Here is a 22,829-nt window from a genome sequence, read left to right on the forward strand (position 1 = left end):
GACAAGACAAAACACACACTAATCTACAATCTGGTATTTCAGCTAATTGAATCTATCATATCCATTTTATAAACTGTTGATTTGCTGACCTGTTGCTCAACCAATCTCTTCTGGATCTCATCTCTATGGCAGATACTGTAGTGAATGGGTTTGGCCAGCTCAGCTTCAATGCGAGTGAGCCAAGAGCGAAGGTTAATCATGTTCTTATCCAACTGCTGCACTGTCACCAGCGTTTCTGTCAGCTTTTTCACCCTGAAAGAGAGAGAGATACAGCATATTCATTTTGAATCTCTGGATTATCAAAAAGACCATTTTGGGAAAAAAAGAGATCTTGGACATTTTGATGAAAACCTGAATGTGTCCAAAAGGCCTCTCGAATCTCTGCTAGATAAAACTTTATTTTTTGTGACCCCTTTATAAATCAGTCAAGCAACTGTTTTCTTTGGTATCTGAGACTGTGTAGTTTGGCTGGAACCCAATGAAATCCTGTGAAAGTTCGACGCGCTACACTTGGCGGGAAACAAAAAAAAAGGTCTGATAACCCCAGGTCAGATGACACTGAAACACAGACAATGGGTGTTTGTCCCATAGGGATTAGATTGAACCATTTAAGTGTGAAGCTTCTTGTTGTCTGAGTGACCGCATGGCCTCGCAATCCGTCTGAGCAGCCATACCTGCAGATGGCCGGCTGTGTGATTATAGCGTGCCTGAGTACATACTGTCCCCCTGGCCCCATTGTGCCCCTGTTCATAAGATATAATATGAGGTGACAGACCACTGCCCCCCACCACCCCCTCCAGCCTATTCGAGCTATACAGAGGGACTAGGACAAGCTACAGAAGCCTGAACAAGCCATATGGCAAAGCTGAAACTAATGACACTAGTGAGGGCTACGTTAATTCCCTCCTCCTTCAATATTAGCACCATCTGGCTGCTTCAGAACACGTCACACCGCAGGACTGACCAATTACATGAGAGGCTGACGATGTCACCGACAAGATTGGAAAGCACTTGAGTTGTTTTTTATTGCTTGCTTAGGAAAACCACCTGATTCATACACTCGGTATGTGCAAATTTCAAAAACAGACTGAATGATTATGAGAGCATACGCCAGCTGTGGTAACCATCCAAAGTACTGAAGACCAGAAAAAAAGTAAATTAGTTTTATTAGTGGGGAAAGCTTGCTGTAAAACTGAAATGAGAAATTATATGATTTATAATACAAAATTATATGATGTATTCTAGGACGTCTAAACTTAGTGGAAGCCATCTATAACACTGTGACAGAAAAAAAAAAACCCTGCTCCACATTAGGGGTGAATTGTGTCATGGTACAAGATGAATCATTTGGGGACACATGAATGATTTCATTTCAATGTAAATAAAAAAAATAATAAAATAAAATAAAATAAATATAAAATAAATAAAAAATAAAAAATAAAATAAAATACCTGAATTTTTTTTCCCCATAAAATAGCCAGGAAAATGTTTAAATGTTCATTCATATTGTTTCAATATAATGACACTTTAACAGTATTATTTATGAATATAGTGACACTTTAACAAGTGTTATTTTAGTATTATTTATATACAATTATAGTATATATTTAAATAAAATAAAATAAAATAAAATAAAATAAAATAAAATAAAATAAAATAAAATAAAATTGACTACAGTTTTTTTTCATAAAGCAGCCAGGAAAATGTTTAAATGTTTATTTATAATGTTTCAATATAGTGACATTTTAACTGTATTATTTATCAATATAGGGACACTTTAACAAGTGTTATTTTAGTATTATTTACATACAATTAGAGTATCTATTTAAATGAAATAAAATAAATAAAATAAAATACAATAAATAAAAAATAAAAAATAAAATAAAATACCTGAATTTTTTTTCCCCATAAAATAGCCAGGAAAATGTTTAAATGTTCATTCATATTGTTTCAATATAGTGACACTTTAACAGTATTATTTATGAATATAGTGACACTTTAACAAGTGTTATTTTAGTATTATTTATATACAATTATAGTATCTATTTAAATGAAATAAAATAAATAAAATAGAATAAAATAAATAAATAAATAATGAAATACCTAAAGTTTTTTGTCCCCCATAAAATAGCCAGGAAAATGTTTAAATGTTCATTCATATTGTTTCAATATAGTGACACTTTTTATTTTAGTATTATTTATTTACAATTATAGTATTTATTTATATAGTTTTTATGTTTACATATTGGGCTTTATTTTAATTTTATTATAATTTGTTTTTAATTTTGTTATTTGCTTGTCATTTTTTTTTCTTTATTCTTTATATCTATATAACTTCTAGTACTTCTTAAACATTAAGTATTTGTTTTTTATTAATTTAATTTGTTTACATTTTTTGGTTAATAACACTAAAGAGTATTTGTAATAATATTAATAACAATAATAATAATTTAGCATTACACAAGCATGCTTATACTTATTTTAACAATTTAATAACTGCATAATATCATATTAATATAATAGTTTTATTTTGAATCAAATTGAATTGAATGTTGAGGCTTCTATTACTACTTGTTGAGCTTAGGGACAGAGTTTACCCACAAACCCTGGTAAAAAAAAGCATTTCCCGTCATACAGAACAAAACTGACACACACACACGCACACAACTTTTAGCCTGAAACGGCTCTTCATATATGCATTTCTTTCTAACCACACAGGCACAATTTGATGGACAAAGTCACTTCCTACATCACTTTCCTCTACATTGATTTGCACAGGAAGTTATTTTCTCAGCAGCAGCTTTTTGAACTACTTGCTAACCATCTATTGATCACAGTGAGCTCACACTGAAAGCTTAAGCACTTTTTTTTTTCTTAAATCTGGATAAAAGAATCTATTAAATGCCTCAAAAACCAATATAAAAGCCTAATCAAAGGCTTTATCACCACCAACAGGTTTAAATGAGGAATAAATGCACAAATGAATGAATGAATCAATCAGTGATTAAATGGAAAGCAGAAATGATGCAGATGCAGGCTAAGGCTTTCAAACAAAGAGCTTTGATCAGTCATTAATCAACGGATACAGAAAAACAATAGCAAACATCAGGAAAAAAGGAAAGAAAGGATTTCTATCAAATAAGCATTTACTCCTCAAAGCAGTTCAGTGTGGTTCATTAGTTTTTCGCTCACCTGGCTTCAATGTGGTCGAACAGGTGCTGCCAGCGGTCGTTGACATCTTGCAGGGCCCCGTGGATCTCTGCCTCCTTCGCCTTGTCGCTGGCCAATAGGAGCTGCTCGCCCAGCTGCTTGAGGTGGCTCTTGTTCTCGCTGAAGAGGTTAATCTCCTCCATGCAGTCCTGAAGAGAGATGTGCACAATGAGCACCCGCCTCTCATGTGCTTTAGTCATTAACACATCCATCCCAAACAAAACCGACTAACTGCACTTTGTCTCTGGATGGGTCTGACAGCTGTCAAAACTATGTTTTTTTTCTCTCAGCATGGGCTCTCTTTAAAAAAAAGGGGAACAATTATTCGCACTGACCCCTCGGCAGCCCAAATCCTTTTCACATTCTCCTCTGCTTTTTTCTGTTTTATTTAGTCCAACCTGGCTTACTTTGAACAGCAGGACTCTTGCTCTTGACAGCAGAGCTATTACAGTTAACTAAAACTACAACTATATTTTATTTTAGCTTATGGGAAAAAAATCATTATTTTATTTAGTTTAACTTCATGCAGTAAAACAACTCAAACTAAAAAAAGGAATAAAAACTACACATATTTTAAAAAGTTAAAACTAACAAAAATAAAAACAGAAATTCTAAAAATAAATGATAAATGATGAAATAACACTGGCCATCATTAACTGTGCTTGAGAGACAATGACATGTGATCATTAGCGGCCTGAAACCCTTCAAAACCTCAATTGTAAACTATGTGCTAATGACTGCAGAGTGCTTGAGGTTGCACTGTTTGATGGTGAGAGAGAAAATGCACATACGAGGCTATTGTTGTGTATTAACAATGAGGTAAATGAACACAGTAATGCTGTATAGCACTGCCCTAAATTTTTACAGTACATTCCGTAATCCAGATTAAAGCTAATCTTTGGTGTTTTTTACTTGTTTATATAGAAATAATGTACATTTGTAGCATATTTAAGTAAAAATGAACAAATGCTATGTGTGTGGATAGAATGGAGCCTCTGTGAAAGGTAAAATCTGTGGGGCCTCCCTTGGGAACGCTTAAGCGTGCTGTTCATTTGAGACTGCTTTAATCCTTCATAGATATTTATAATAGCATACACCATATAATACCATATTACCGACCTACTTAAGCTCCTTACAAATGTACAACAGAAACTTACCATGTCGAAGGCACATGGAAACAGAACCATGTGAAGCCTTTGTCTGAAATTTACCTCAAACTAGTATGGTAATTGGTTATGTAACCACAAAACCAGGTAGGCAAGCAATTGTATGTATTAATTCATAGAGAATACATAATTTCAATGGATAGTTTGCACAAAAAATAGAAATTATGTGATTTATTCACCCGTTTTTTTGACATGGAACACAAAAGGAGTATGTCTTGTTATTTTGCATGGAATTATAATAAATGGAGTCTGGATGCTAAAAATGACAAAAGCAAAAAAGGAAATAATCAATGGTTTACATGATTTGTGCACTTGGATTATAGACTGCAGAAATGCTTTTCTTACTTAGATTTTTTTCTTGTTTCCAGCCAAAATATCTAAACATTCTTAAATCAAGAAGGATTTTCTAGACAAGTAAAAATTATCTTGTTTACAGAAAAAAGTCGTCAAAATTAAGTGAGTTTTTGTTTAGAACAAGCAAAATAATCTGGCAATGGGGTAAGCAAATTAATCTTATTTCAAGCAAAAAACTAGATTATTTTGCTTACACCACTAGCAGATTATTTTGCTTGTTTCAAGCAAAAACTCACTTAATTTTTGACTTTTTCTGAAAACAAGACAATTTTTACTTGTCTAGAAAATCCTTCTTGATTTAAGAATGTTTAGATATTTCAGCTGGAAACGAACAAAAAATCTAAGAAAAGCATTTTTTGCAGTGTACAAAAAAGGATATTCTTCTAATTTTATTATTCAACTTTTGTGTTAAATAGGAAAAAGAAAATCAACATTGAAAAGTTTGGGGTAAGTAAAAGATCATTAAAAAAAAAAAAAAAAGATTTTTTAATGTTTTTTAAAGAAGGCTCTTCTGCTCAAGCCTGTATTTATTTTATCCGAAGTACAGCAAAAACAGTAAAATGTTGAAAATTTTTAGTATTTAAAATAACTGTTTTCTGTTTTAATATATTTAAAATGTAATTTATTCCTGTGATTTCAAAGCATCATTACTCTAGTCACATGATCCTTCAGTAGCCATTTAATACTCTGATTTGCTGCTAAAAAAACAATTATTATTATTATTATTATTATTATTGAAACTGTTAAAAACAGCTGAGTAGATTTTTTTTTAGGTTTCTTTGATGAATAGAAAGCTCAGAAGAACAAAATTTACCTGAAATGGAAATCTTTTGTAACATTATAAATGTCTTTATCATCACTTTTGATCAATTTAAAGCATCTGAATGCTGAAAATTAAGCTTTGAAATCACAGGAATAAATTATATTTTAAAATATAATCAAATACAAAACAGTTTTTTTAAATAGTAAAAATATTTCTACATTTTACTGTTTTTGCTGTACTTTGGGTCAAATAAATGCAGGCTTTGCGAGCAGAAAATATTAAAAAAATCTTAAAAATAAAAAACATTAAAAAATCTTATTGTTCAAAAACTTGACTGGTAGTGTATTTTACATAATTTAAATAATATCTGAATTTCCTTTACAATTTCCACAAAAATATTATGATTTGTCACCTGACATACTATGAACTGAAGACTGAAGTAATGGCTGCTTTACCATCACAGGAATAAATTACATTTTAAAATATATTAAAACAGAAAGCAGTTTTTTTAAATGTACTATTTTTACTGTATTTTCGATCAAATAAATGCAGCCTTAGTTAGCATAAGTGATTTCTTTAAAAAGAAAAAAAATGTATAGACCACAAACTTTTGTCAAGTGGTAGTTAAGCTTGGTGGGTAAATAACGGCTTAATTATAATAATGAATTTTCTTTGTTTGCTTAATTATCCATTTACAGTAGTAAAAGAATCACAGCAATGACAAAGGAAAGTAAACTCTACCTTTTTAAGTTTCTTCACCATTTCCTCAATACTAAGGTTCTCGCCTCTATGTGCCACTTTTTTCTCCATCTGCGTCAGCCAATCACAGAGCTCCTTGTTTTTATCATTGAAGATGATCCAGGCGTTCAGGCGATCAGCTATTTCCTGTTTGCGAAGTGACACCTACATAAAAGAGAAAGAATAAAGTCTTTAAAAAACATTCTCTGACAGTAAGTACAGAAAAGTCTGAAAGTCCCAGACATCATAAAATGTCAATGACATTTTATTTTTCATTATAATGACATTTATTCAGTCAGGAAATATCCCTGAGAGCATATGCCCTACTATGAATTGCTAGAGAGATTACATAACTTGCACTCTTTGTCCTTATTGAATTTTGTAATGTGCTCTTAAACTGACAGGTCAGTTCACTACCCTAATGCACAAGTGAGAAAGACTTAAAAACAACTCGGTACAAAAGTGGTACAACTATATGACTTTATTCTTGAAAAGCCGGCCATCTGAAAGGCTTTTAACGAAACACTCATCTCACGCTGTGAGATTGATTACTGGACTTTTAAGCAAAAGAGTACAGCAAAAGCCTGCTTGCTTTTACTGCTTTCTGTCAGTAAGGGGCTTGTCTATTAGTTTGTACTAACATCAAGACTCAATAGGGGACACGAGCAGCGCTTTTTTAGTTTCCTTTCTGCTTGTGTCATTAATATATTGCTGGGGCTTACATGCAGCCTTTTAAAAAGAACAAAGGCATTTTCCATGCTACATTTGTCAGTGAAGGCTATACGTTTTCCTTGACCCATTAATGTCAGTTTTCCTTCTAAACAAGAATATTAACCATAGAGGTTAGCTGATCACTTCTGTTCAACACATTATTTATGCATTTCCATGAACCCAAGCCACTTGGCCCAAAACATATGCGAAGACCTCCTTCTTGAAAAACAAGGCCTAGCTCTGCCATCTGCCATTCAGTCCAGGGAACGTTTCCACCTGCAACCTGTTGGCAACAGACACTGACGCACAACGTAGATTGACCTCACTGGCTCGGTCCTGGCTTCCGGCCAGAGTTTCAAATAAAGACACGACTGAAAACTCACAACAGCAACTCCACAAACTGAAAAACGGCTCATTAAACAAGGCACCCTGCATTATGTGGTGATAAGTCCAACGGCTGGATGTAGGCCATGTGACGATTTGTCCTAAATGTGGACTTTCTGTTTTTAATTGCTCAGACCATTTACAGTTACAAGAGCAACTCCATTCAAACGTCAGCGGGCCATTCAGCTACTTTACTTAATGATGGCAGGCCAGACACCTGCGTTAGACAGATGAGCTAAAAAAAAAGTCCTCAGTTAGCCTTTGCTTTGCCTGGGAAGCAACTTAAAAAAATGAGCTACGTACTGTACGCAACGCAACTTGACGTGTCAGTTAAAATAGACTTTATTTTATTTAATAAAGAGCAAAACGAATATAATCAAAGCCAGTGTAATGGAGTTACATAATTTAACGTAATCTTTGCAGAAACTAAAAAATTAATTTTTCTATTCAGATATTTATTTTGTTAAGGAAAAATGAAAAAGACTAGTTTAAAATCACAATTAACGATCTGGTTTCTACAACTTTCACTTAGGAGCAAAAATCTGCCTTTAAACTTGAATAAAACAATGTTGTTATTGCATAAAACGATAACAGTTTGATACTGAATTGCACGGACCATTTATCCACTCGGCTCAAAGTTCAAGCGGCAGCGCAGAGCGAGCTTACTCTTACGGAAGGCCAAATGATTAAAAAACGTGAATTTTAACACGTTAACTACCTGTATTTCATGTGTTTACGTTTACACATGAAAAATTAGCGCAAACAACATATTTAACACACAAAATACACATATAATACGTGTTAAATACACATGAAATATCAGCACTTGTCCAGTTTGAACGGTGCAGTGTCATTGGTTGCTGATGACTTGGGTCAAACCATTTCTATGAGCCTAGGGGGATGTTTAGGTTTACTCGCTGACAAATCTCGGGCACGCATTTTTTTACTTCCTATTTGGGTTTGTGTATATGCTTTATTTTTTACATTAACTGTTTTTGTCCAAGGCATTGTTAGACACTAGTGTTTGCTGTCATAGCTAAGCAAATATTTGATTTTAAAAACACTATCATAGCTATTAAACCATCTCTTGTTATTATTTTAAATCAGTAGTTATCCTCAGAATGATCTTGAAAGTAAAAAGAAGTGCTGAAGCCTGATTTTGTGGTAGCTGTGCTTTAAAATTAAATTAGTATAATCTTAATTCAAGTGATGAAAGATTTTGACAACTCTGCCAGTAATCAGTATTGCGTACTACTGCAAGGTTAACCCTGTAATCAAATGTAATCAGTTACATTAATAGGTAACTTGTAATCTTGCAATTACATTTCCAAAGTAACACTGATTTTAGCAAAGTTGTAATGTTAAGTGGATTGTTTGCCCAGAAACGCAAATTCGACATTTACCAAACTCAGAAGACTTTTGTTCTTCAGCAGAACACAAAGAGTCAATTTTTGAGAACTATTCTAGTCTATAATATTAAAATATTATGAATGACAATGAGGACTAGAGCTGTCAAGCTCCAAAAAGTGGTCCATGTGTCTCTTGTACTATATTTCAAGACTCTGAAGTCATACGACAGCTTGGTGTGAGTAAAAAGCATTAATTTAAAGCATAATTCAATTAAAAGATAGACCAAATCTTTTCATTTGACTGGTTCACAAAATTGTCTGATTCTAATTTAGTCTGATGAATTGGACAGATCATGTTTTTGATTTCAACTGTTCATCGCTTAATGATGCTGTTGAAGAGGTAACATCCCAAAAGATGAAAATAATTTCAAGTTTTCTGAAACTGATATAGTGGATGAGGCATATGAACAACTTTCGTGATACTTTTATGGGGATTTCCGCACCATTTTGAATCTCGAATGGACATTCATTCACAATTCTTTGTAATGCATGGAAAACTGTCACTTTCATGATTCAAAATTTCACCTTATGTGCTCCACAGAAGAAAAACATCATACGGTTTGAACCAGCAAGTGGGTGAGTAAATGAAAATATCCATTTTGGTCTGAACTGTCCCTTTAAGGCAAGTGACAGATTTTTCCTTGTGCTATTTTTCACAAGGTGTGTGTCATCTGACACTTTCTGAGGAGAAAACTATCATGATGACTATAAATCTAGATCAATTCACATACATTCTCATTTTCCCTCTCTTTTTCTGTGCCATGCGGCACTGTGAAGTTCCCCCCCACTTCCAGCGGTGAATCATTGTGTGCCTTTCAATGCTGCCTGGACAACAGCCTCTCTTTCCCTCCTACTCCTACTCTCTCTTTCTCCTCTCCAACACAAACACTCACCTTCAAGCACAGTTCTTCCCACTGGCTGTGAAGTTCTTCCACCTGTCCCTGGAGCAGCATTGTGTCTGTGGGCAGCACGTACTGGGACACATCTGCCTTCATGGTGCTCAGCTCTTTCAGTCCTCCAGCCCAAATCTGCAGCTTGTCCTCGTCCTCCTGCATAACACAGCAACCAGCACCAAGTTAAACTCCACTCAACTGGCGCACGCTAACTCTAGTCCTCTCTCTCCCTCTCTCTGTGTCCCTGTCATTAGCGCTCGGGATTAAGGCCCGCTGGATGGGACGGGGGAGGGGAGGAGGCGGAGAGGGGGAGGTGGGAGGGTTGAACGGGGGAGGAGGGCAGAGCACCCATAACAGCATGGAAAGGGGTGATGGGGTAAAGGCCAAACATGTTAAAGACACTATTATTTCCTTTGTTTGTCAGTTTCACCCACCTTCACTGAAAGACTCTTCCTCATCAGGGCTTAATCAATAGGAAATAAAATCAGTCTCAGCAAATGGGTTATTAACACATTTTTAAAGTGATATGATTATATCAACAGGTGTCTTTTTTTCTTTACCAAAGACCTTGGTAATAGTTGAGTGTATTAAAACACACTAGAATTTAGTTGGCAGATGAAAGCACTTAGTTTGACAATCAAAGCCAAGTAGGAATTTTTTCTGCCAACTGACATTTAATTACCCGTGTAATAGTGTAAGAACTGGTACAATCTATGCAGCAGTTTTCCACAATCAACTGTATTCTCGGAGTCACCAAAGAAACAGAAGCAATGTGTACATTTAAAGTTAATTGATTTTAAACTATAGAGCAGGGTCCAAACGTCTGAGAAGACTAGTAAAAATTACTACATTTTTCCTTTTTAATTGAATAATTAAATAATTTTATTTCATATTACATAAACAATGTAATATACATTACATAGCAATTTGTGAAAGCGAGACGGTTATATACACTAATGTTCTTAAATTTGGGGTCAGTAATTTTAAGAAAATATTCAAATAGAAAACTTATTTTAAATTGTAATAATACATCATGATCTTACTTTTTTGATTAAATAAATGCAGCTTCGGTTAAGCATTTTTCAAAAACATTAAAATGTTTTACTACTCCAAAACTTACAGCAGTGTACATGAATTTTAGAACGGTTTAGTATTTGGTTTGTTTCCCTGTTGCGTTAATTACTCCATGTTCTTCAGCATGATTTAAACTGATCCTAAATCTATGAAGTGGAACCAAAAACATCTCACCATTTTCACAAACTAGCCTGCATTGGTTAATAAATTATGAAAAAAAGTACATTTTTCTTTATTTTATGGCAACTTTTCCTTTCAGTTTTTCTCCATATTTTCCAACTTCTTAAAACATTTGTTTTAAGAAACTTCATAAATCTTCAATTTTTAAAAATTGTTTCAGTGTTTTTATGTATTTTTTCCCCTCTCTCTATTTTTTTCTTCTCAAAATGTTGGTTTATTTTCAGTAGTAGTAGTATATTTTTATTTAATGCCATGTCAGCATCTTAGGCTGTTTTTGTGCCAAAAACTATTAACAAATACAAGTATAGCAAACACAATAAAAAAACAGCAAACAAACCAAAAAGTTATATTACGCAAGATTTTTTACATTAACGTATGATAAAAATTCTAAAACTTTGTTTTGTAAAATTATACTAAATAACTCTTTAAGTGTGTTCACTTCAAAAAAAAAAAAAAAAATTTGTTTATTTCCAAATAACAAAAAAACAACCCAGGCTCATGAAAATATGTGCCTCTATATATATTTCTGCAACACCGTAATTACGCACCTTACTACATGTTTCGCAGCAGTTTCAAAGTGAAATGTCCAGAGAGTGACCCTAAACACACATTTATTACATGACCCGTTTTTATTACATTGGTACAGACACGTATTGCTGCGTTTTTATTACGCCGTTTGAGGTACGTATTGCGGCTGTTCAGAATTCAAATATCCGGTGGACTGTCGCTAAAGGATAATGCTCTATCGTTTGGAAACACCCCCTACACCAAACCCCACCCTAAACTTACCCGATATTGTTATCACATGCAAAGTGCTATTTTAAGTTCCTTATGCGGATTTGAGCTGTTTTGTCAAACCATAGTTTCACGGGATTCGTACTGGAGCTCTTCATCACTCAAGTGCAATGCCATATCGGGTGGGCTACCGAGCAAACCTACTGAATTAAAAAACTCTTGCATATGAAGCTATACTTGTGATGACAATGTTCAAAAGCACCAGTTTTCAAATCGTGTGGGATGCTAAAATTGTTTTGAAGTCATAACATAGTATTCTGCAAGTAACTGTGTCAAAATTAGGTTTATAAATCAAAATTCAGTACCTGTAAATCATTCTTTGTGTGAAAAGGAATACAAGTTGTCAGAGTTTTAATGCTTTTAGTGTTAATTTAAACTGGAAACTGCAGTGATTCGTACATAAAGGTACGTTTTTTCAGTTTTGCAGAAATGTATATAGGGGTAAGTATTTCCAATTAGCCTTGGTTGAAAAAAACATGATCAGTTACATTATCAATAGCCAAATTACCTGAATCTGGATTCTAACTGATTGTTTGCTGGTTCACTGTCATCACTTTCAAAAAAACATGTTACCTTGATGAGCTGCATGTGTGTCTTTAGATCTTCCAGCTTCTCTGGCAGTGGACTCTTCAGTCTTGCTTTTATCTCTTCCAGTCTGAGAGCACTATCAGCCAGGCCAGTTTCACAGAGCTTCCAGTTCTGCAAAGAAACAGCAAAAGCTGTTTATCTCTATAATCTTTTTAACACTGAAAAACAATACTAGATCATACAGTTTTAGACTTAAAAGAATCTTTCAGGTTCAATACAGTTTTGATCTCAACCAACAGTATGTGTGGCATAATGTCAATTAAATCATTTTGACCCTGATCTATAAATTCTGGTGAAGAGAACCACTGATGTGCTTGTATTTTGGGTGCTGTCACTATTATCTCAGATCACTGAAGAGGGATTTCCCTTTCACATGGGGATACACCATCCCCCACCTATTGTGAGCAACTGCACACAAACAGACTTCCACACTCTCTAAACCCCTTCAAAACAATGATGTCATCATTCCAAAAAGAAGAGCCAATCAGAGCTGGTTATGAGTGGGCGTGACTTCAATGTTACACAATATTTAACAGTACAGGGGATTAACCTCAAGTTTACACTATAAACTAATTTACATTTGGCAATGTTCAAAGTTATTACTTCAAATATGTCCCAAGCGCTCCAGAGTGCAAATAAACTATGTCGGATTACAAATTTGCATCTTGTCATCAATAGTTGACGTGACAAATTATGCTGTCAGTGCGACTGTACATTAAGGTTTTTGAATGAAGGAGAATGGAATATGAAAGAGTTACCGGTTACACATTTAACAGAACTTTCGAAGCTTTGCTCCCACATCTACCTCTACTTTAGGCCTCAGGGCATTTTGGGATTGTGTGTGAACAATGACAGATGATCCACGTAGACATCGAACTGCACAGTGGCTTAGTAGCCGTGGTTTTGAAAGCCCTTGTTCTGTGTGATATGGCCCAGCTGCCTCATTTATGGATTATGGCGAGATTACGGCTGATCTCTCATCCTCAAAATGAAGCACTTTATCAGTGAAACGCTCAGTAGAGTATGTAGGTCAATGGCGGCTAAGAAAGCCCCCATGATAACCACTGACTTTGCTCTGCCCATGCAAACAAAGAATTCAATAAGACAAGGGTGCCAGTACTAATCAGATTGGTCCAAATCCTTGTTATATTTCTACTATTTGTTTTATAATTAGCAGGGTATGTATCAGGGGCGTTTCCTCGGAGGAGGCAAAAATCATAGTAGAAAAATAAAACAGTCAAATATTACAAAATATGATGTATAAATCACATGTTCTTCTAAAGTAAAATTGTCAGTGACACCAGCAGGTAAAGTTACGGTGGGAGTCTGCGTCTCTCTCGCCTCCCCTGAGACCACTGAGTTTTAACAGACCCCCTAAAGCGTATGGTGGATGGTAGGGGGTATTTGAGAATTTACACACACACACACACACATACATCATTAGTACCAGTAGAATGTGAATTTCTCTTTGTTTGGACAGAGAAATTATTCGTGAGTAGGAACTTTCAAATACTGACTAGTTAAAAGAGATGTTCACTTCCAGAACAAAAATTTACAGATAATTCACTCAGTCAATAAGAAATTATGTTTGTTGAGGAAAAAATTCTGGAATTATCTCCATATAGTGGATTTGAATGGTGCCCCAAGTTTGAACTTTTAAAATACAGTTTAATATCTTATCTAGCAAAACGATCAGTCATTTTCTAAACAAATTGACAATTTTTATACTTTCTAACCTCAAAAACTCTGTTTTTTCCAATTCAATACGTTAAAGACTGCAGAAGCACCGACCCAGTGTTTACAAAGTGAACACACAAAGAAGATCAAACGTCCTTTACAATGGTAAAACAGCGATGTAGGACGATTTTGACGTTGAAGAAGAAAACGAGACAGGAATTTTTCGACATACCCTAACTGTATTGACCCGGTTTACACAGACGAGACGAGACGAGCATTTGAGGTTAAAAAGTATATAAACTGTCAATTTGTTTAGAAAAAACTGATCGTTTCGCTAGGTAAGACCCTTCTTCCTTGGCTGGGATCGTTTAGAGCCCTTTGAAGCTGCATTTAGACTGCATTTTGGAAACTTGGGGGCACCATTGAAGTCCACTATATTGAGAAAATACCTGAAATATTTTCCTCAAGAAGCATAATTTCTTACTGACTGAAGAAAGAAAGACATGAACATCTTGGATAACAAGGGGGTGAGTAAATTATCTGTACATTTTTGTTCTGGAAGTGGACCTTTAAGACAGTCTGGGAAACATGAGAATTGGGTCACATACATGAGTTATGGTGTTTGCAAGAGCCTTTCTTTTCCCCACAAGGCCACAGCTTTGCTCCCACATCTCTTTGAGAATATCCAGTTCAGTCCGCAGGCGTGTCTGCGTCCGCGCATCTGTTATCATAAGGATCTGTGTTCCTGCCTCCACAGTCTCCCTGTAAAGCTCTTCATGACACTGTAGTTGCTCCTCTATCAACTGTGAGATAAAAAACATGTAAGGTACTAATAATAGTCCAACGTTAGCATCTGAAAGAGTTGATCATTGTATTCTCTTTACTGACGCATCTTACTTCAAAGTCTTTTACAGAGCACTGGAGTTGCTGTAAGCTGCACGGTGCCAGTCCTGCTGGTGGCAGAAGTTCTTTGATGTGTCTGAGTAACTTTGAAAGCCTCCTTGAGCCAACCTCATAAAGTTGCCAGTGTCCCATTAGCCCTTCCAGACAATTTCCATGCTGTTGGACCCGCTGCTGTGTCTCCTGCCATCGTGCTTTTAGCTGGGTGAGTCTCATGATCAGATGACTCCTGCTCACAACGAAGGTGAGTAAAGGATGACAATGTTCATTTTTGGGTAAACTAATACTTTCAATTAAAGAGACCACAGACGTTACAGCTGATGAGCAACACATCATAAAGATGTTAATATCATAAAACAAGCTGCAAATCCACTGGCTATTAGCTTTACCAGTCACCTGAAAAATAAACCAACCACATTTATGTGGCTCTCTACATGATATTTGTTCCTGCAATGGAAAACCAGACCCAAGAAACATCTTGAATGTAACCATGCAGGAGTTTCACCTGAAGCAGCACTTATAGCTGAAAAGAAAAATGATTTCATGCTGGTTGCACATGCAGTTTCTTTTCCTGAGAGCGAGCCAGCTTGTTCCAGTGCTGAGCTCAAAGGAGCTCTTCCACACCACATAAGTCCAAGAGTTATGGCCTCATCTGGAGCCCGTGGAAAAAAATCAGTTGGAGAACCACGGTTTTAATTACTCACCAGGAGACATCCCGTTCAGAGCAAATTATTAAACCACATTCTTTGATTTCTTATCCATGGAAGAGTCCCACACTGGAGGTTAGTAAGAAAACCCTGAGGTAGTACTAGGGAGTAAGTTACAAAAGCTTACCTGTCCTCATTCTGACTGCTCTCCAGGAAGTGTGAAGCCTCATTGATCATGGCATCCTGTAGCTGCTGACTGATGAGGGTCTCCACTTTCAGCCTCTGCAAGATTTATTACTAATATATGAATAGATGAGCTCTCTACAACCATTTCAAATATAAATTACACAATACTCTCTTACAAAGAGTTCCCGCTGCTCTTATTTTATTAAAAAGAGTTCAATAAATTAAAAAGGGTTACATTTATAACGATACAAAGATTTATATTTCAAATTATTGCTTCTCTAATTATTTCTATTCATCAAAGGATCCTAAAAACTATTATTACACTTTCCACATGATAGTACTCAAAAATGTTTAAGCACCAAATCAATATATTAGAAAGATTTCTGAAGGATCGAATGACACTGAAGACTGGAGTAATAATGCTGAAAATTCTGCTTTGCCAAGACAGGAATAAATTACATTTGAAAATGTAGTATATTAGAATACAGCTAACTTTGAATTAATAATAAAAAATAATTAATAATATTTCAGAATATAGCTGCAAGCAGGTTTAACGGTATAGGCATTTAAGCACATACAAAAAAAAAAAGACATTACATATTTTTTAGCAAGCCTGTGACCACCTAAATCAATGATTTAAAAAAGCAGTTTTGGCAAATACAGGTAATTTGCCATAGAAATATGATGTTTTTTTAACATTATAGCCTCAGCTACAGAATGATCTCCCTAAACCTTTGAACGCTTGTTTAGAATCACCTGTCGCATGTGCTCACCAGGTTTCATGAAGTTTTAAGTTTTCGTTTAGGCTTTATAGGCTTTTAGGTATATTTGGACAGGACCCTTGTCTAAACAACCCTGTTATTGCTTTTTTTTAAAAATAATTATTGACCTAGAGATTTCAGAGAATTGCACTGCAGTGTTTTTTCCAGACTGAGCAAAAAACCTAGGTCTAGCTCACAAAAGTAGGTTTTTTACATTTTCTCAATCATTTAACAAATGGTTTGATTGACAGCAGGGGTTAAAGAGGCAAAGCTGTTCAGAATAAGGAGGTCTATTGTATTGTATGATGTGAATATCGTATATATGCATGAAAAAACGTGCAATATACAATCGTTTATGCCCTTGAAATGCGATGCAGTGGCCAATTTCTTTCAAATCTCCAAAGACCTTTAGGGCCGTGAGTCAAATAGGCCCACCGAGTTTTCTTCCGATCGACCTCCGTTAGTCTGGCCTAATAGGTGCTCAAAGTTCATCGGCCTCTGGTGGCCATGTTTTTTTGAGATACACAAATGTCCTTACAACCACTTGTGGTGTGACCTCAGATTCATCCCTTACGTATGCTTTTGGTGAAGATTTTTCATTCCGTTCAAAAGTTATAGCCATTTTAGTAAAAGCAGTCCTGCCCCTTTCAAACGTGTTGGCGTCCTTTTTAAATTGCAAAATACTAAAAATTTCAAATGACATAAGACATTTGAGTCTGTGACAAATGGTTTAGAAGTTATAAGCGATTTTGTACTTTTGATCACTGTAGCGTCCCGTCAGGTCAATTGGGGCGAGCACTGGTGACTTTGTAGACAGTGTAAGTACTGAATACTTCCTTCCCTTCGAGTTTCAAGTCTCTATGACTTATGGTTTGGTCTGCCCGATCAGTTTTACATGGAGATTGCTGATCCTTGCCCATTCTAACAATTACAATAGGATTTTAGTGCTACGTGCTTAAACCCGTAAATATTACTTCTTTTTGTTTGTCAGACTTGGTGAGCATAAAGGCATTAAAATGTTCTCTGTCTCTCAAAAAAAAAAAAAAAAAAAAAAAAAACTTACCAACCCCAAACCTTTGTAGCATTAATAGTATTAATGCCATTAAATCATGAAGTCAGTATTCTACTTTCTAGAAATCATAGCTAGAATAAACCAGTAATTCTTTGTCTTTGTAAAATCCACGAGAGGAATACTCATTTATATCTAAGCATGACTAAACGCAAGTCATTCTGTGCTATGTGGAAAAGAGCCCAAAAAAAGAACTGAAAGAAAGATTTAGATTTTAAAGCATTTTCTAGAATAAAGATTTTTCAGAACAGGGTCTTAAAGGGATAGTTCACCCAAAAATGAAATTTCTGTCATGAATTACTCACCTTCATTTCGTTCCAAACCCGTAAGACCTTCGTTCATCTTCAGAACACAACATAAGATATTTTTAATAAAATCCGAGAGCTTTCTGACCCTGCATTGACAGCAACACAACTACCACGTCCAAGGCCCAGAAAGGAAGAAACTGTTGAATAAAGTTTGCACACAAAAGTATTCTTGTACCTTCATACCACTACGGTTGAACCACTGTTGCCACATGGACTATTTTAACAATGTCCTTACTACCTTTCTGGATTTTAAACATGTTGTGTTGCTGTCTATGCAGATGAGTCAGAAAGCTCTCTGATTTCGTCTAAAATATCTTGTGTTCTAAAGATGAACTTATAGGTCTTATGGGTTTGGAACGACATGAGGGTGAGTAATTAATGACAGAATTATCAGTTTTGGATGAACTATCGCTTTAATTGGAATGTGTTAGGCATGTTTACAAGGCCATTATGAAGCAACAGGATTTGCATGATGAAAAAGAATATTAGAAAATACTTTTCTACTGGATTTAACAGTACGCTCTACCTGATGTGCAGCTAGCTGCTTTCTTACAGCAGCACAGTCTCCAGACGTCTGATTGGATAATCCAGCCTCGATTTTGTCCAGGAGCTCCATCCAGCACTGGCACTTCTGTTGGAAGCTCTGAGAACACAGCAGCTCTCCATACATCATCCTACGGACAGAGACGTGCATTGGCATTCACGGCTAATTTTAGGGTGTAAAAAGCTTGTTTACAGGAAAAAATTAGTAATTAGAAAATTAGAATTAGAAAATGAGAAAAAAAAAGTAATAGTTCGCCCAAAAATAAAAATTCACCATCATGTTGTTCCATACCAGTATTTTTATTGTCAATGGAACACAACAGGACATTTTTTAAAATGGTTTGAAATAAAATAAAAGGGTGAGGAAATAAAATTCTCAGGATATAGAGGATTAAGTGTTTTCCAGGGCTAAATCAAGATGTTTGAGAACTGAACAGTTTTAATTCAGTGAAGTTTCACTTGCCTGTGTTGCTCCGAGCCCTGAGAGAAGACTTGAGCCCACTGTGTGTTGAGGGTCTGCAGCCTCTCTTTCTCTGTAGAGCTTAAGGAGAGTCCGAAACTTGTTTGATTCAGAGCAGCAAGGTTAGGGTTCAGCCCATTCAGATCTAACAGAACCATCTTAGCGACAGAAAAAAGAAAAACATTTACATAAAATCAAAGTGTAACCTTTTAGTTTGCTCTAAAACACCAAGATACAACCTCAAGAAATTCAGATTCACCTTTAGACTTTCCATGCTTGTAGCAGAAGAGCTCACAATTCTCTCGAAATTTTTAAGTTGTTGCTCCATTGATTTCAACTCCGTGCTGAAACGGCGGTGCTCCTCCAGCTCCTCCTGTGGATCGAGAACAGCACAACACTCGTGTAGGACGTTGTATGTTTGCCATCAATTCGCAGATCAATCAGATTACTTTGATTTAAAGTTGTATTTAGTCTTTTAAAGATAGAAACTGCACATCGCCCTCACCTGAACTTGTGCCCCGATGTCAGAAAGCGCCTTGCTGAGATGCAAATGGTCACGTGACAGCAACCTAGTTTCTGATTCGATTAGCGGGGCTGACTGAGGTGTCATCTGTCCAGTGAGAAGCTTTGAGGCCTCCAGGACTTTTCCCACACTGCTTTGCAAGGCAGGCATATCTTTCTCCAGATCCTGTGGAAGACATTGTTTTTTTAAAGTAATTTGGGTTAGAAAAGCCACACAGGAAATTACATAATTTATCAAGCCATAAAAAGCTTTTTAATGACTTATACTAGTGTTTGTTTGAAGCAAGTTATATATATATATATATATTTAAAACATTGATAATAATAAGAAATGTTTCTTGAACAGAAAATCAGCATATTAGCATAATTCCTAAAGGATCATGTGACACTGAAAACTGCTGGAATAATGACCGCTAAAAATCAGCTTTGCCATCACAAGAATAAATTACATTTTAAAATGATAGAAATGATTATTAATTGCTAATATTTCACAATATTACTGTTTTTTTTATTTACTTCTGATCAAATACATGCAGCCTTCAACTTTTGTATGAAATAAATATGGCAGCTACTGAAAACATTAGAATCAAATAAGATTAATAAAAAAGGTTGTCTTAATTTTTTATTATTCCTTTTATTTATTTACATTTTATAGACATCTAAAATTATTAAAAAATATAATTTCATAGACACACATTATTCAGACTAAACACACATTATTCAGACACAACTAATACATTTGTTTTTGAATATTTATTGATTATTAACATAAATATAATATTATTTGTTTGTTTTTTGGGAAGTTTAAGAAACTGTGCGTATGCAAAAAAATTCTTTAACAAGAAAAAACGATTCATTATTCTACATTCTTTTGTGCTGAACATTTTTTGGTAAGAGTAGCACAGGTCTCATTTGGTATTTTTAGCCCACTGAGAAAATCTCCAGCTCAGATCTCAATGTTCCTTCTTTTCAAAAGCACAACTGGACTGAAGTACCGCAGACCCATCTGTAGGACTAGAACACTTTAGCACTTAACAAGCACATGCTGAAATTGTCTATCATTCAGGCCTGCTTTTTCACTGTGTATCGTTACTTTGCAAAATGTTATTTTCTTTCAGAATTACAAAAATTAATACCAGACCAGTTCCTTTGTATTTACAAACAGTAAAACATAAAAATATTTCTGTGCATCATTATTGCTGTGAATTGCATGGGTTTAGTATGCTCTAGGGTTGCTGTTGTAAACAGTTTTGTTAGCCGCTAACCTTTCAATTATGTACTTGATTGTGTTCTGTACTTCTGACCTATTGCATTTCAATTAATTTCTCATCTGCTCTGAGCTCTCACCTGGCATTAGCATGCATTTTCAGTCATTTTTAGGTAATTGAGGTCAATAGTCATATTAGAGTTCAAATCTAAAATAACCATCTAATTTAATTAACAATATTTCAAATCATATGATATATATATGCATATAGGAAACGCATCCTAATGCCAGGTGTTAAAGGGGCCAAAATACTACTAATTACTTACATTGATGCTTTGCATCCTGCTGTTGAGCAGTTCTACAGCGTTTTCTAATTTGTATGAAGAATTCATAAGCTCTCCAAGCCTCTCCCAGTGCTGATTTAGATGAACACAGCACTCTCCTGTGAGGCGCTCGTATTCCAGCCAAAGCCGCAACGCATTCTGTGCCTTTAGTAAATCTGCATGCACATCTTCAGTCACTGCTTGATGTCTGAAAACAAACATTAATACCCACATAAGTCCAGAGAAATCCATTTTAGTAAATCTGTTCATGCATCATTCACGTAAATGATTCACTCAACTAAACCAAATAATCAAGATTCATTAGCTAATTTTTATAGATGCTACCAGTTTAAAGTAGCTTCCTCAACAATGATGAACACAATGTCAGAGATATTGTCAATTTGGTGGAATTTCAAAGAGTAATTTTGATTTAAAAGGCAAATTAAAGTAAGGGTAGAATGGGACTGTGAAGTAAAAATACGTACCGAGCTGTCTCTTTCTCAAGACGATCAGACAAAAGTTTAGATGCGTAAGGGCTCAGTTTGTCTTTCAAGTCAGAGAACACCTCAGTTAAATGGGTCCCGGTCTCTGGTCGGTTCAGCTCCCTTTCAAGCTCCTGTTAGGAAGCATGCATAATATAACAACCAATAAATCACACTGCTAACAGTAATGGCAATATTGAATATTTATATTATGTGAACTGTCATGTTGGGAGAATAAAATTGATGCTTAAACATTAAAGGAACACTACACTTTTTTTGAAAACAGTTGAGTTTTACGGTTTTCGAACCCATTCAGCCGATCTCCGGATCTAGCGGTAGCACTTTCCTAGATCATTGAATCTGATTAGACCGGTAGCATCCTGCTCAAAAATGACCATATATAATGACAATATTTTTCCTATTTAAAACTTGACTCTTCTGTAGTTACATTGTGTACAAAGATGGACGAAAATAGAAAAGATGCGATTTTCTAGGTCGATATGGCTAGGAACTATACTCTAATTTTGGCGTAATAAATAAAGAACAATGAATGATCAATCAATGATATTACGCAGCGCCTGAAAGTGACCGGCACTAAGTTTGTGTAGTTGCAGAGTAATATCATTGCGCCTGCTGCACCCATGGTACGGCAGCAAAGTTCCTTGATTATTACGCCAAAATGAGAGTATAATTCCTAGCCATATCGACCTAGAAAATCACAGCTTTTCATTTTTCCATCGGTCTTAGTACACAATGTAACTACAGAAGAGTCAAGTTTTAAATAGGAAAAATATTGAAACTCTTTGGTCATTTTTGAGCGAGATGCTAACGGTCTAATTGGATTCAATGATCTATGCTTAGCTATGCTAAAAGTGCTACCGCCAGACCCGGAGATCGGCTGAATGGATTCGAAACGGTAAAACTCAACTGTTTAACTCTTGGGGAGATGAAAAATGAGCCTATTTTCAAAAAAAGTGGAGTGCTCCTTTAACGTTTATTATTATTAATTTAACACTTTCAATTTAGAAAAACAAACAAACATTTTTTTGTAATCGGAGCTGTTTACTCACTTGCAGATGTTCCACCTGAGTTCGGCACTGCTCAGATGACAACACAGGAACTCTGTAGAGCTTCAGCTTGTAGACCACCCCGGTTGTTTGCAGTTCTGCTGCACTCATTTTAGATTCAAAGTGAGCCCATTCATCTTTGACCGGCTGTAAATCTGACTTGAGGACATTTATCTACGAAAAAACACACATATTGCTAGAATAACATTTCTTTGGCTAATCAAAAATGATGAATGAACTATGACTTGACACATCTGAAGATTTTGCAACCTTGCGAAGCAGTCTTTACAGAAACAAATTTGAGGAGGCAAATAATTTTTTTTTTTTTCTTTTCAAATATAAATTCATGTCAGTCACATTTTCTTGGTTAAATGAACATTACTTATACAGAATATCAGAAAAAGAAAAAAAG

At 35.3% G+C, this 22,829-nt stretch overlaps 1 protein-coding gene across 4 annotated transcripts in view; it reads right to left on the bottom strand.

Moving 5' to 3' along the window:
- LOC127182642 (nesprin-2) overlaps positions 1–22,829 on the bottom strand; it is a 121,248-nt gene that overhangs the window by 14,326 nt on the left and 84,093 nt on the right. For all 4 annotated transcript variants that reach the window (XM_051138041.1, XM_051138040.1, XM_051138039.1 and 1 more), the window contains 15 exons: positions 22,421–22,591; positions 21,354–21,484; positions 20,872–21,076; positions 19,322–19,504; positions 19,076–19,189; positions 18,820–18,974; positions 18,340–18,487; positions 15,677–15,771; positions 14,840–15,071; positions 14,551–14,745; positions 12,251–12,376; positions 9,629–9,784; positions 6,235–6,396; positions 3,193–3,359; positions 90–252 (listed from right to left, as the gene is read on the bottom strand). In XM_051138041.1, coding sequence (XP_050993998.1) covers positions 90–252; positions 3,193–3,359; positions 6,235–6,396; positions 9,629–9,784; positions 12,251–12,376; positions 14,551–14,745; positions 14,840–15,071; positions 15,677–15,771; positions 18,340–18,487; positions 18,820–18,974; positions 19,076–19,189; positions 19,322–19,504; positions 20,872–21,076; positions 21,354–21,484; positions 22,421–22,591 — 2,403 coding nt within the window. The remainder of the gene's footprint in view (positions 1–89; positions 253–3,192; positions 3,360–6,234; positions 6,397–9,628; positions 9,785–12,250; positions 12,377–14,550; positions 14,746–14,839; positions 15,072–15,676; positions 15,772–18,339; positions 18,488–18,819; positions 18,975–19,075; positions 19,190–19,321; positions 19,505–20,871; positions 21,077–21,353; positions 21,485–22,420; positions 22,592–22,829) is intronic.

Source organism: Labeo rohita, chromosome 20 (genome assembly GCF_022985175.1).
Source record: "Labeo rohita strain BAU-BD-2019 chromosome 20, IGBB_LRoh.1.0, whole genome shotgun sequence".
Lineage (NCBI taxonomy): Eukaryota > Metazoa > Chordata > Actinopteri > Cypriniformes > Cyprinidae > Labeo > Labeo rohita.